The sequence below is a fragment of the Ceratotherium simum genome, chromosome 4, assembly GCF_057802395.1.
Source record: "Ceratotherium simum simum isolate JZ-2026a chromosome 4, ASM5780239v1, whole genome shotgun sequence".
Lineage (NCBI taxonomy): Eukaryota > Metazoa > Chordata > Mammalia > Perissodactyla > Rhinocerotidae > Ceratotherium > Ceratotherium simum.
Window position 1 is genome coordinate 41,039,036 of NC_141903.1, and position 12,293 is coordinate 41,051,328.

Sequence of the window (12,293 nt, forward strand, 5' to 3'; positions counted from 1 at the left end):
GCTGCTGACATAACAATAGGGTTTTGACAGACTTCTGGCTCTTCTAATTGTCATTGATATGTTTCACTAGAGCCAGTGCTTCAGTTTTTAACTGGTGTATTCAGGCACACAAAACTGCATTGCCGTTGTTTCCATACTCTCCCCTACGGTAGAATGAAGTTTTCTTGATGGTTTGAGATGGCTCACAAATTTTTCGTTTTTTTTCTTTGCTCCTTAGGCTCCCTTTTCTTCCTTTGCCAGCTAGCATCCTGTGTATTCATATGCAGTCTTACTGTGTTCTCTTTTTGTTTAATGTGAGCTGATCTGGCTCAGATTATTACTTGATAGTAGTTTGCCTTTACTTCTTCACCTCTTATTTGTCCCAAATCTACCTTATTTAATGAAGTCCCATATGCTGTCTTAGATGAATTCCCATTTGTTTTCTGTACCAGAGATAGCAAACTACAACCTGTGCGTGGGTGAAATCCAGCCTACAGCCTATTTTTGCATTCTGGGAGTTAAAAGTGGTTTTTACATAATTTTAAAGGATTGTTAAAAAAATATACACACAGAGACTATTTGACTAAAAAGCCTAAAATGTTTACTTTCTGGCCCTTTAGAGGAAAAGTTTGCCAACCTCTGTGACTACTTCTGAATTCCTGGTTCCCTTTAATCTCAGGAAGTAAGCTTGTTTTCCATTTGTCCTAGTTTTAGTGGAGAAGGTAGCAGAGTTCAGTCCTACTTGGAGTGTCTCATCTGCTAATTCCTGCTATAATGATCAACTCTTGCAAAAAGCTTATCCATCCCAAGTATATCCCTAGCATTATCATGACAAATCTTTACTGAAAGTCCAGGATTGTTAGCATATGCAGTGTTTAGTTTGGAAAGGAAATATCACCTTCTAGGAACAGGGCCCTATTACTATTAGCTCTCAATCTGTATCACCCCCAAGAATTGTTAGAATTGCAGGACTAAATAACGTCGCTACCCATATTTAAAGGATACTGGGATCTTTCTGAATAGATGAGATTGAGTGGACAGACAACCTAGTAGTTTAAATTTTTGTTCCCTTCCTGACTTTCTGTAGACTGTGGCTCTAGTCTTGAAACAAACAAAAAGTCCTGATAATGTTAAACTCTCATGTTTAATAGAGATCTGATAGCTTATCCAAGAGAAGATAGGCCATTTGTGGACATTGTGTACCCAAATAAATCATAGGCATGGTATTAAGAGGCCCTTCAAGCTGGCTACAGCACTCTTTTTCTCTTCTCTGTTGTGTGCTATTTCTTTAATATGTCTACAAAGAGTTTTCCAGGTTCTCATCTTATCCAGGGCAAGTAAGTGGTCCTTTCCATTATCTGTAGTAGCCAACTTGTCTTCAAAGATACACTCACTCCTGCCTACCCTCTCACTTCCCAGCTATTCTAAACTAATAGTGTGGCACGAGGTCATACTGTAAGGCTGGAGTCTTGCCTCTGCCTCTCAGTGCCTACGTGGCCTTGGGCAAGATGGAAATAGCAGCTAGTATTTCTGCTAGGTGTAGTACAGTTTGCTTTGTATTAAGTGTTTCAGTACTTAGAGGCCACTTGATGGCAGGACTTAACTTGTATTTAGCAGCACTGCTGTATGAATTTTTGTATCAGGAACCTACAATCCTTGTGAAATGCAGGTTATAGGGCATAATAAAAACAACGATAGCTGTTTTAATGCATGGGAGGGGAAAACTGGTGATAATCTTGTTTGGAAAGTGGTTACTGATGATGAATTATGAAGGCTCTCTCTAAGTACTTGTATAACATAGGAGAGGGAAGGAAATCTTTCCTGATTAACCTCAGGGCTCAATTAGGAAATGCTCTTTATTTCGCCAAGAAAGAGAATGAGAGGAAGGTGTTTGGCAGATTTGGGTGATTGCTAGCTAAGACTGAAGAACATCTGTCACTTTCCTCTGTACACACAGAAAATGCATACCTGCTACTTGTAGTGTGATGCTGTTGGTGATGAAGACTCCTGTGTCAGTTCTTTGGCTTCTCAGCTTATCATTGACTGTCTGTGTCACTTGTGATCAAAAAGTAAACCAAACTTCTTCTGAATGTTAGCTTATTACTTTCCATAACATTATCACAGACTAAAGATGTGCCCACTCAAACAGATTCTAATAATCTTTACATTGTAGAAGCAAGTTACCTCTTTTGAAGTGCTGTTACATTTTATTTGCTTGCCTTCATAAATCTGCCTTTAATACACAAGGTAGCTTTTGCTTTACAATTTTTATAGTTTTCCAAAGACTGACAAAGGCATCCTTTTAAGTTAGAGATCTCTGGGTGGCATAATAGCTGTAATTTGTTTTACAGCTGTTTGAACACACCAGCTGCTGGAATTAAGCAAGATCTATATTTTAACTTGGTGGACTGCTAGGATTGCAGCCCTCTAACATGATGTCATAGTAATGCTGAGCTTAGCTTGGGACTAGCTGGAGAGGGAGGAGAGTAACAGTGAGTCATTATGGGCATGTGACTCAGGGCAGGCAGATACTCCAAACCACATGATCTCTTAATTTAAATTAGCCAATCGTGTAATCTGTTTTCTGATCCAAGGTAAATTAAGAAGAAATTAGATAAGTTGTCTAGGTTCTTAATAGGGCAGTTTGAACAGGGATAGGAAGTAGCTTCCACCAGGAAAGAGAGAGAACTGAGAGAGCAGCAGACCTCTTGCTCTGAGTGTTCTTTACCGTATCCACAGCCATCAGAATCCCAGTTATCTTTTGAAGCTTAACTTTTGCTTCAGCACTTTCATTTGAAGATCTTTCTGACTTTTCTTTTTCTAAAGCTCAGTGTACATTCAGGTGGGAAGGAATCAAACAAATAAATGTTCTTCCTACAAAGTTGTTTGAGGGGGCTGGCCTGGTGGCCTAGTGGTTAAGTTCGTGCATTCCCCTTCAGTGGGGGCAGCCTGGGGTTCGCAGATTTGGATCCCAGGCGCGAACCTACGCACTGCTTATCAAGCCATACTGTGGCAGGCGTCCCATGTATAAAGTAGAGGAATATGGGTACAGATGTTAGCCCAGGGCCAATCTTCCTCAGTAAAAAGAGGAAGATTGGCAACAGATGTTAGCTCAGGGCTAATCTTCCTCACCAAAAACAAAAAACAAAAACCAAAACAAAACCCAAAGTTGTTTGAGCTTTAAAAACATGATAATCTTTAATTATCTGGATTTGTGTGAAAACTGATTTCCAGCTAGGAAAGAAGTAGAGAATAAGGGAGAAGATTGCAAGTAAAGGGAAAGCATATGAAATGGTTGAATTCCCTAAAGTGTAGCTCCTGACTTCTTTGTAGGAACTGTAAGACATGGTGGCCCTCTGGGGAGCTTTTGGTGTAGTTAAGGAGGCAAAGCATAATACTGCTGGGAGGGAATAAGTAACTCTAATAAAAATGTTCCTGGACGGAACAAGATTGACGAGCGGCCAGCCCCGTGGCCTAGTGGTTCAGTTTGGTGTGCTCTGCTTCAGCGGCCTGGGTTCGTTCCTGGGCACAGACCTACAGATAGACCACTTGTCAGCAGGTGATGGTGACCCACATATAAAATAGAGGAAGATGGCACAGCTGTTAGCTCGGGGTGAATCCTCCTCAATGAAAAAGAGAAATATTGGCAACAGATGTTAGCTCAGGGTGAATCTTCCTCAGAGGGGGGGAAAAATGATTAATAAGAAGATGGGGGCTACAGGGCTGGAAGGGTCTAGGAAAGGTTCCATGAGGAGAAACTAATTTGGTTTCAAAAGTCAAGTTGATTTTATTTTGGGAGGAGGGATGCCAAGTTGAAGGGGAAAGCAGCGCTTAGTCTGGAACTAGCAGCAGAAGGTTGGGTGTCGGTGGGTCTGCTGGGGACTTTAGGCTGGAAAGAGATATTAGAGGAGGATTAGTGACAGAATTTTGGTGACACTCTAGGAAGAGTATTCATCAGACTCATGTTAGGCAGTGCAATTTTTGAGTATTTGAACTAAAACTTTTTTTAATATTGAACTAACGTATTCTGAAAATGGGGGGTTTTACAACTTGAGTCCTGATGACTTTTTCTTGTTTACTGTTATTTGAAATCACTACCTTGAAAAGGCAGAGAGAATGAGTAAGAGAACTGGCTGTGCATATTAAGACAAAGAATGGTGTAAGAAGTAGTTTAGAACATGTCCCTTGGTCCAGGATTGAGCTGTATGGATACCTAAACAGGGTAGACTGAATGCTGTCCTTCCTGTTGAGCTGTCAGTGGATCCAAGCATTGTTGGTGGCATAAAGGTGTTGGTGAAAGTGTTCTCTCGTTTGACAGATTTCCAGTGTGGAACTTCGTTTGAGTGACAGTCTCTTAACTCATGGATGACATACTTGCTGCCTTGCAGTATTGTGCACTGTTGACTACATCTGGTCTTTGTGCCACTACTGAGAGGCATTTTGTGGGAAGAATATAGTTGCTCACAACGATATCTGCTTCCACATTATCTAGTTCTCATGACCTTCTGACACTGCTCAATTTTGAAATTTTGAGAAAGTATTTATTTACTGAGCACCTAACCTGCTATATGCCAGCCTCTTCTTGCACTCTCAGGATCAGCGTATTCCATAAAAGTGCTCTCCCTTTCAATACTTCTCACCTGTATGGTGCAAATTCATATTTGTCCTTTCTGTGCCGAGTGTGCCATTTCACAAACTTTGACTCTTAACTGCTTCAAATGTTTTGCAGTATTTCTGTCCCCGGAGGCTTATAATAAGGAGGAGTGAGAATCCAGAGGGCTACACTCTCAGAAGACTATATTTGAGAGGAGTTTCCAGAGTGGCTCTTTGTGTGTGTGTGTTACTTAATTCCTTCTCGTCCATGTTTTTTTCCCCTGCCAACATTGACTGCACATGCCTGGAAGAACAAGACTTCAGATAAAGGAATGAGAAAACACCTGAATGAAAAAGGAAGACCTGGTCCAGAGCTCCTGGTGACACTTGAAAGAAGTGTCAGCCTGAACTAGGCTCCCGCTCCCATATAATTCATAGCTGCTGAAATATCCCTTTCCTTGTATTGCTAGTGACCTTACTCATGAGGACTGCTCGAGATAGGATAGTTCCTAGCCCCTGGACAGAATTTGACCTTTCCAGTTAACTCTGTGCCCAGTCCCATACTGTCCTTAACAACTTTAAAATCTCTTCTGACGTGAGCTAGGCTTTTATTCTAGGGACCTGGCTATGGGAACATCCCCATCTGTGTTCTTCTCTGTTTTAAAACTCCCTGCTGTTTGACTACATGAAGTTAGGTCTCCTCTCAAACCCCCACTGCGTGTTGTGGACAGATAGGCCAGTGAAGGTCTTTTAGATGCTCCAGACCACTAGAGAGCCCAGGAGTCTAAGTTATAAAGAGACTCATGGTGACTTGAGATCTGAAACAGAAGGTGATTGGAATAGTTGGGCTTGGGGGAGTTGACACAATCTAGGAACCAGGGTCTGCTTGGGTTGCTAGCTCTGTTTCAAAGAACCCTTGGTGAACTCTTAAAGCTCTGAAGAGACCTGAAAAAGTCATGCTAAAGCAGCCTTTTTAACTTCAAAGAAAAGCCAATTCAGCTTTTTTATATAATGGAAGTTTTTGATCTCAAATCTTTTTTTTTTTTTTTGTGAGGAAGATCAGCCCTATGCTAACATCTGCCAATCCTTTTTTTTTTTTTTGCCGAGGAAGACTGGCCCTCGGCTAACATCCGTGCCTATCTTCCTCCACTTTATACGGGATGCAGCCACAGCATGGCTTGCCCAGTGGTGCGTTGGTGCGCCCCCGGGATCCGAACCGGTGAACCCCGGGCTGCCGCAGTGGAGCATGCGCAGTTAACTGCTTACGCCACTGGTCGGGCCCCTCAAATCTTCTACTTTGATACATAGGCCTGAAAAGTCCTCATTACCCTTGCCCCTTCTGCACTCTTTGTTTTTCTAGAAATGCATGCAAGAACCAATTCCCTTTCTTCTTTGAAACAGTGTAAAGAACCTCTCTGCTACCCCGCACTTGTGGCCTTCATAGCCAGGCTTATTGTACACTGACTAGAGCTGGGCAGCAGCACTTCTGGGCCATTCAAAAGATATTTACAGCTCAGAATAGTCTGGCCATGTGGCTTCCTGTAAAAAGGGGAAGACTTGGGAGACTTGGGAAGGCTCCGCTACCTTGCTGGGCTGAGCCCTCACCATATCCTTTGAGCACAGGAGGGCAGGGGGAACAGCTGCAGCAAAGGGTCAAGGTCTATATTTGAAGCAAATCTGCGAGTTGTCTGGGAATGTGTAAGGGAGGGTGGGGTATCTTGTCCTATGTCTAAGAAAACAGGGCTGGTTCTTGGCTGGCACTGAGATGGGACTGGTGTGGTATTTGAAGTTGAATTCGGGGCTGCACTCTTAAGTCACCCTGTGGCCTCATAGGAATGTGCTGGTATGATCTGGGAGGATTTGAATTTCTTCTTTGAAGTCAATTTTTTTAAAAGGCTGGTTTGATTTTAATCAAGTTGGCAAAGCCCCCCCTCTACCCTCACACACACAAAGAGTGCATTGTTCATGTACCCAGTGTACTCTAAATAAGACACCAAATCAGATGCAGCAACCCAGTCTTGCGTAAGCCTTGATTAGAATGTAGTTTTTTGAAACAACTAGGCCAGTAGCCAGAGCAGGATTCTTTCTTTAAATAGGACAGTTGTTGAGAGAATAGCTGGTCTCTTCTAGTACCCTTCCAGAAAAAATCAAGTCTGGGATTACAACTTCCAGTGGCCTACTTTAAACAGACACTACTCTGGAAGATGACTTTATTTATAAATATTTTTAAACATAAAAATCCAAAAAATATAGCTCAGTGAAGTGAAAATTACAATGCATGATGGTGGCCCAGTGGCTGGCTGTTGTGATACACGTCAGATGCCCAACATTTGTATCTAATGGTTGATCGACCTATTGAGGTGGCTTTATGACACCTTTTACATTCATGGTGTGTCTTAGGAAGTTAACAGTATATATTAACATGATGGACACTGCTGTGTAAAAAGTAGGTTGTAGATTTAGCAAACTTCAGAGATTTCGTATAAAAATATGAAGACACTTCAAGCACCTTAAAAGACAGTCTTTGGGAGAGTGGTATTCACATACCCTTCTTTTGGATTTTATGATGATACCAGGTCATAAAAGACCCGTTTGCTCTTGTTTTCCTCGAAATAGGATGTTGTGGGTGTTTTCTTCTCTTTGCCTTCAGAGGAAAATGGAGTCTAGTGGTCATGTGCACCTATTTCTGATTAGATTGTTTGTTTTAGGGTCTGTGGGTGGCAGTTTCCAACCCATTCTCATATGAGCACTGGGGGGCAGGCTGGCCCGCACCTGCATCGGTTGTGAGGTCAGAGGATTGGGGGGTTAAGAGCAAGGCTTGGAATGTGAGTTTATACCCAGCACGAGCCCAGCTCTTAGGGTTGGGGCAGGGCCCAAGCCCCTTAAGCGGAGATGACAGGAGAAATCCCTGGCTTCTGTAGGTTGAAAATCTTGAGAACATGTGTACCATAATAGAGAGTAAACCCCAAGTTTCATGGCTTCAGAGAAGAAAAGGAAAGAGTGTCAGGCTATTACTAAAACAGCTTATTTCTCAGGGTCAAGCTTTGAAAAAGAAACCCAGTAAAAAGTATCTTTATTCTCATGTTAAAAAAGTTTTTCTATGATGACACGTTAACAATACAAAAATATTTTGAACACTACAATGGTCCTTTTTTCTTTCCCAAGACTTCTTGCAACACTATACTAGAATATATGATTTTTGGATTCTGAGAAACCAGTGGCTGAAGTAGGATCTAAAGGCTTTTGTTGAGGGGGGTGTGTGGGTACAGGGACAGCCCTTTTTCTTTGGATTCAGGCTATGTACAGTGAGGAGGAGGCAAAAAAACAACAAAGTTAAATTAAAAATTTTGTTTTTTAAGGCTCAGGGTTGAAGCTTGGCTCAGAAATGGGTTAAAGTAGGCTCTGGTGAAAACCCACTGTCCACCACTAGAGGTTTTCTGGGCTCCTTGCTTTGGCTGTAATGGTCCTCCTTCCTACAGCCCCATAGGGAAACTGAAGCTGGCCTGGTTTCATGCTGGAACATAGGCACTGGCTGTCCTGAGGTTTGGTTTGCCCTCTCTTACGACTGACTGCCCAAAAGCTGGCTAGCCTGATGTGGATAAGCTGGAAATAGAGCTGTGAAAAAGGCTCTCAGAATGGAGAGGGATGCACACCAGATTTTGGGCCATGACTTCTTTGAACTGTTGATTGCAACCACTAGTGACAGGCCTGGGACTTTGGTATCAAGGCTTCTTAGGCAGTTGAGTTTCTCAGGAAACATTTCCAAGTAATTTGAACTAGAGCCAGATACCCCCCACCACCCACACTTTTGCCTGATCAGGTAGTGTCAGGTTATTCATGTTGCCTAGGGTGATAGGCCTAAACTTAACCTACTCCATTCCCTCCTCTTCTTGTAAGCTGAGAATGTGGCAAGAGGCGTCCTCTTGTCCAGCTTATGAATAGCAGCTGGTTTTCTGTAAACAGGGCTTCTCCAAGCCCTTAAGAGAGAAGCATTGTCGTCTTGAGCTTTGTGGTTGTGACCATGCTCACATGTTGTTTGATAAACCAGCTCATTCTTGGTCCATGAAGTGTCTGGTGTGGGGAGGGCACGGCAGTGGTGGGGAGGCAGGGTAGGGAAAGCCGCTGGGCTCAGTCCAGCCCATCTATGTCCTATAGCGGAAAAGCAAGAGAGGCAAGGGGCATCTGGCTAGCAAGACAGATGGTGAAAAGAATGGATGCAGCTGCCAGGGGCACAAAGGGGTACCCTTAATCAGATGGCACAACACAGGTCTCATTCCCACCACTTGGAGCAGTTTGAATTGATGGCTCCAGGTTCAGGCAGAAGTTGTGCAGCCTCTGAAATCTCCAGGGCCGGGACCCTCAGAGGGAGTTAACAGGGCCCCTAATCGGTTTCCACGTGCTTTGGGGCTCTGTCGCCTCCTTTCAGAGGGTGGGCCCCTGGAGGAAGGCAGGTGTCCTGTGCATGCTAGGCTGCCTGTCTCTGAGATTTCTGTTGCTGTACCTGTGTGTTCTGCAGGGCGCTGCGGGGGTCCTGTGGGGGCCCAGGGGGCTGGGAGGCTGAGAGTGGCTGAGAGACCCGGTGATGTAGGTGCCGGCTCCACAGAGCTAGCAAGCAGTTCTGTGGGGAAGCGGGGCAGCAGGAGGTATGAGGGCGAGTCCTGGGGGGCTGGGGACCTGGGGCAGCCTAGAGCACTGTCATCGGAAGGAACGGGGCTGGGGCAGCGGCCTTCTCCGGGTAAGTACCGAATGCATTTCTTTTTCCTCCTAGGAATAGTGAAGAGAGTTATCTGTAAACAGAGGGTGAATTCATAGTCATACACCACAACCAAAAAATGCTGTCCTTGCATAGGCCTAGTTGCCCTCTTGTCCCCTCTCCCCATGACTTGGGTTATGTACCTGTGCCTTCAGACCTGAATCAGCACTGTAACTCTGCTGGGCCTGGCCCAGACGTGGGCCACATGCAGTTCCCAGCACAGCCACAAGGTGGCACAGGGACCTTTTGTAGCTAGGTCTGTGGGCTGCCTCCTGTTTTCCAGGGGGGCCATCTCCTAGTCTGGGCCTTTGAGCCTCTGCTTCTTGTGTGTTTGTGGAGCTCACCTATTCTTACTATCTTAGTTCTTTGGGCCACAATTTGTCTGAGTAGTGTGGAATGGATGGAAGAACGCCTCCTCTGAGGACAGGGTTGCCTCCCATCATGTGTATATACATATACCTACTCCCCTGAATTCCTCTTTGCCTTTGGACTTGGGAGCATTGGTGGGCACTCTGAGGGGCTGGAAGAGTATTCAATACATTAGAGTCAGTGAACTTCAACTGCCTGGAGTAGCCTCAGCTTCGGCCCTACCAGGTCTGGCCTGAACCTAAGCTAGGCAACTTGAGCCATTTGGTAGGTATACGACCTTCTTTTCACATACCCAAGTATTTCTCTGTTGTATGATAAAACACACAGGTTTAGTGCCATAGGGCCTGAATATAGCCCTTTGGCTAGGATAGCCCAGTGGTACTCCTGCTCCTCTCTCCCTACCTCTCCAGCTCTCTGGTCTCAGTAGGTATAAGATAATGAGTCACATGACCACTTGGCAACCAGGTTGTTCTCTACTATAGTCACCTTGTTTTTCTTAGATTTAAGGGTTCACGATGGTATAGGCAGGGATCCCAACTTAAAGAAGTGAGGGAGCTGGTGGGCCAAGATGATGTTCAGGCCTGGAAACGGGTTTAGGCCACCTGAATGGTGTGTGTAAGATTTGTCTGCTAAGGACCCGTTAGCCCTAGTTAGCACCTGACCATCATTACTGGAAGACCTTAGGCACCAGAACTACCTTCCTGAGTCTGCCTTTCCTTCCCTTCTAAAACATTCTGTCTTTCCCCCCTCCTTCCACCTAGACCCAAGTGATCTTCCCCAGAAGCTGTGTTCACTCTTATTCTTAGGAGGCATGGCCTCCCCAATCTGTGTGTAGCTGGGGGGCTGAGGGGCCAAAGGAGGGCTGCAGGCCCAGCAGAACATGTGCAGAGTCAGGGAAGCAGCTGGAAGCAAAGAGAGGATGGTGGTGGGGACAAACCCACCTGCACGGACCACACCAATCCGTCTGCTGGTTGAGGCCAAAGCGAGCACGGCATTTCTTAGGCGAGCCAGGGTCTGCTCACAGCCATGCCAGAGGGGCAGAGCAGGGCAGAGGGCGAGCAGGCAGGCAGCAGGGCAGAGCAGGGCCCAGAAAGAAGAGGTAATATCAGTGTTAGCCAGTCACAGATACCCCACAGCCCCCACAGGCAGAGTGGGCCTGTCCATGGAACAGCCAGCCCCAGTGGGAGCCCTAAGGCCCAGAGCCAAGGTATCAGGAAAGGTGGGTACCCAGCTGGACAGTAGAGGCAGTGGGAAGAATGGTGAGGGTGGGAAGGGAGGGGACCCTATCAGGCTGCTCTTCTCTGTGGCTTATAGGGCCCCTTGCAGCATGAGAGCTGCGGGAGAAGAGCCCAGGGAGGCCTATGGGGATCCAGCCTCCTCTGTCTTAGGGCTGCCCACCCCCCTCCCCAACTCCCTGCCCTAAGATCTTATCCAGTTTTCCTTCATTTTTGCCAATGCCCAGTGTGCCTGACTCTTATCTCCTCATGCTGTAGCTTAAGCTTATTCTACACATTTTTCCAGATGGAAGGTCGAGCCCATTCTTCAACTTCAGAAAAATGGCTGAGGACTCTGCCTTGCCCCCATCCTAGCCTTCAGCTTCCCCGTGTGGGGGCAGCACAGCTGAGAAAGTCCTTCATGGATGTGAAGTGTGAATTTTCAGAGTTGGGGCAGGAATTCACCCACAGAAAGGAGACCTGCAGCAGGGTGTGGGCTCCCTGGGTTCTCCATGCAGTGCACTTTGCACTGCCTGAAAAACGGGGAGGGGGCGGGGGGTGGGCAGTGACAGAGAAATTGCTGGGCACCAGCTACCAGACCGTGTGACTACTGGGCCTAGGAGGCCTGGCTCAGCCTCCACCTGGACAGCCTGTTGCCCACCTCAGCAGAACTAACCAGGATGCAGTGTTTAGGTTTAGCATTGAAACAACTAGTTCCTCACTAGTTGCTCTGGCAAGGGCTAGCAAAGGTGGCAGGAGGGCTGTGGGTCAACACATCACTGCTACATGAATTTGCTTTTGCTGGTCTTCCCTGGGACTTAGTATAGCTGTTCCTCACGTGGGGATTTGACTTGTGAGACGCAGGCCTTGTTTCCAGGGGGCCCAGGCCCTGAAGGTTTGTGGCGGAGTACTCTTGGCAAGAGCAGGGCTACTTGTCAAATGGAGCCCTGGAAAGGAACCTCAATTACTGCTGAGGTAAGACCTCACCTGTGTTGGATTCTTGGTGCTTTTCCCTTGACCGCCTCTTCTTCTTCCCCTGCAGGGAACAAAAGGAGGGATGCTCAGATCTGGGAGGTGGACGCCATAACCTCAGTGAGCAAGTGGCTGGGATACCTGCAGCCTTCTGCCTAGCCTGGCTGCCACTGGGATTCCAAGTACCCGGTCCCCTCCTACCTGGGGGCCCTGATGTTTCTTGATTGCAATTTTTGCTAGGTTACCATGGGGCAGTTAGGTGCTCCTCCTCCCTTTCCCACACTGGTCTCCATTTTGAATGGAGGGGGTGACTTCCAGGCCCCTTTCTCCCCTTCTGCCCATGTGGCCCAATCAAATACTGGGTAACAGCCCTGTGTGGGGGTAGAAAACAGGACATGGGCCTGCCTTTAAGG

General features: G+C 46.1%; 1 protein-coding gene across 6 annotated transcripts in view; it reads right to left on the minus strand.

The window, feature by feature from the left end:
- Window positions 1–6,765: 6,765 nt before the first annotated feature.
- TCF7 (transcription factor 7) overlaps window positions 6,766–12,293 on the minus strand; it is a 35,748-nt gene continuing 30,220 nt past the window's right edge. For 3 of the 6 annotated variants that reach the window (XM_087429804.1, XM_087429802.1, XM_087429803.1), the window contains 3 exons: window positions 11,896–11,944; window positions 10,636–10,708; window positions 6,766–9,336 (listed from right to left, as the gene is read on the minus strand). In XM_087429804.1, coding sequence (XP_087285930.1) covers window positions 8,886–9,336; window positions 10,636–10,708; window positions 11,896–11,944 — 573 coding nt within the window. In that variant the 3' untranslated portion in view covers window positions 6,766–8,885. Of the gene's footprint in view, window positions 9,360–10,635; window positions 10,709–11,895; window positions 11,945–12,293 lie in introns of all 6 variants that reach the window. The other 3 variants (XM_087429805.1, XM_087429808.1, XM_087429806.1) reach the window with 2 other exon arrangements.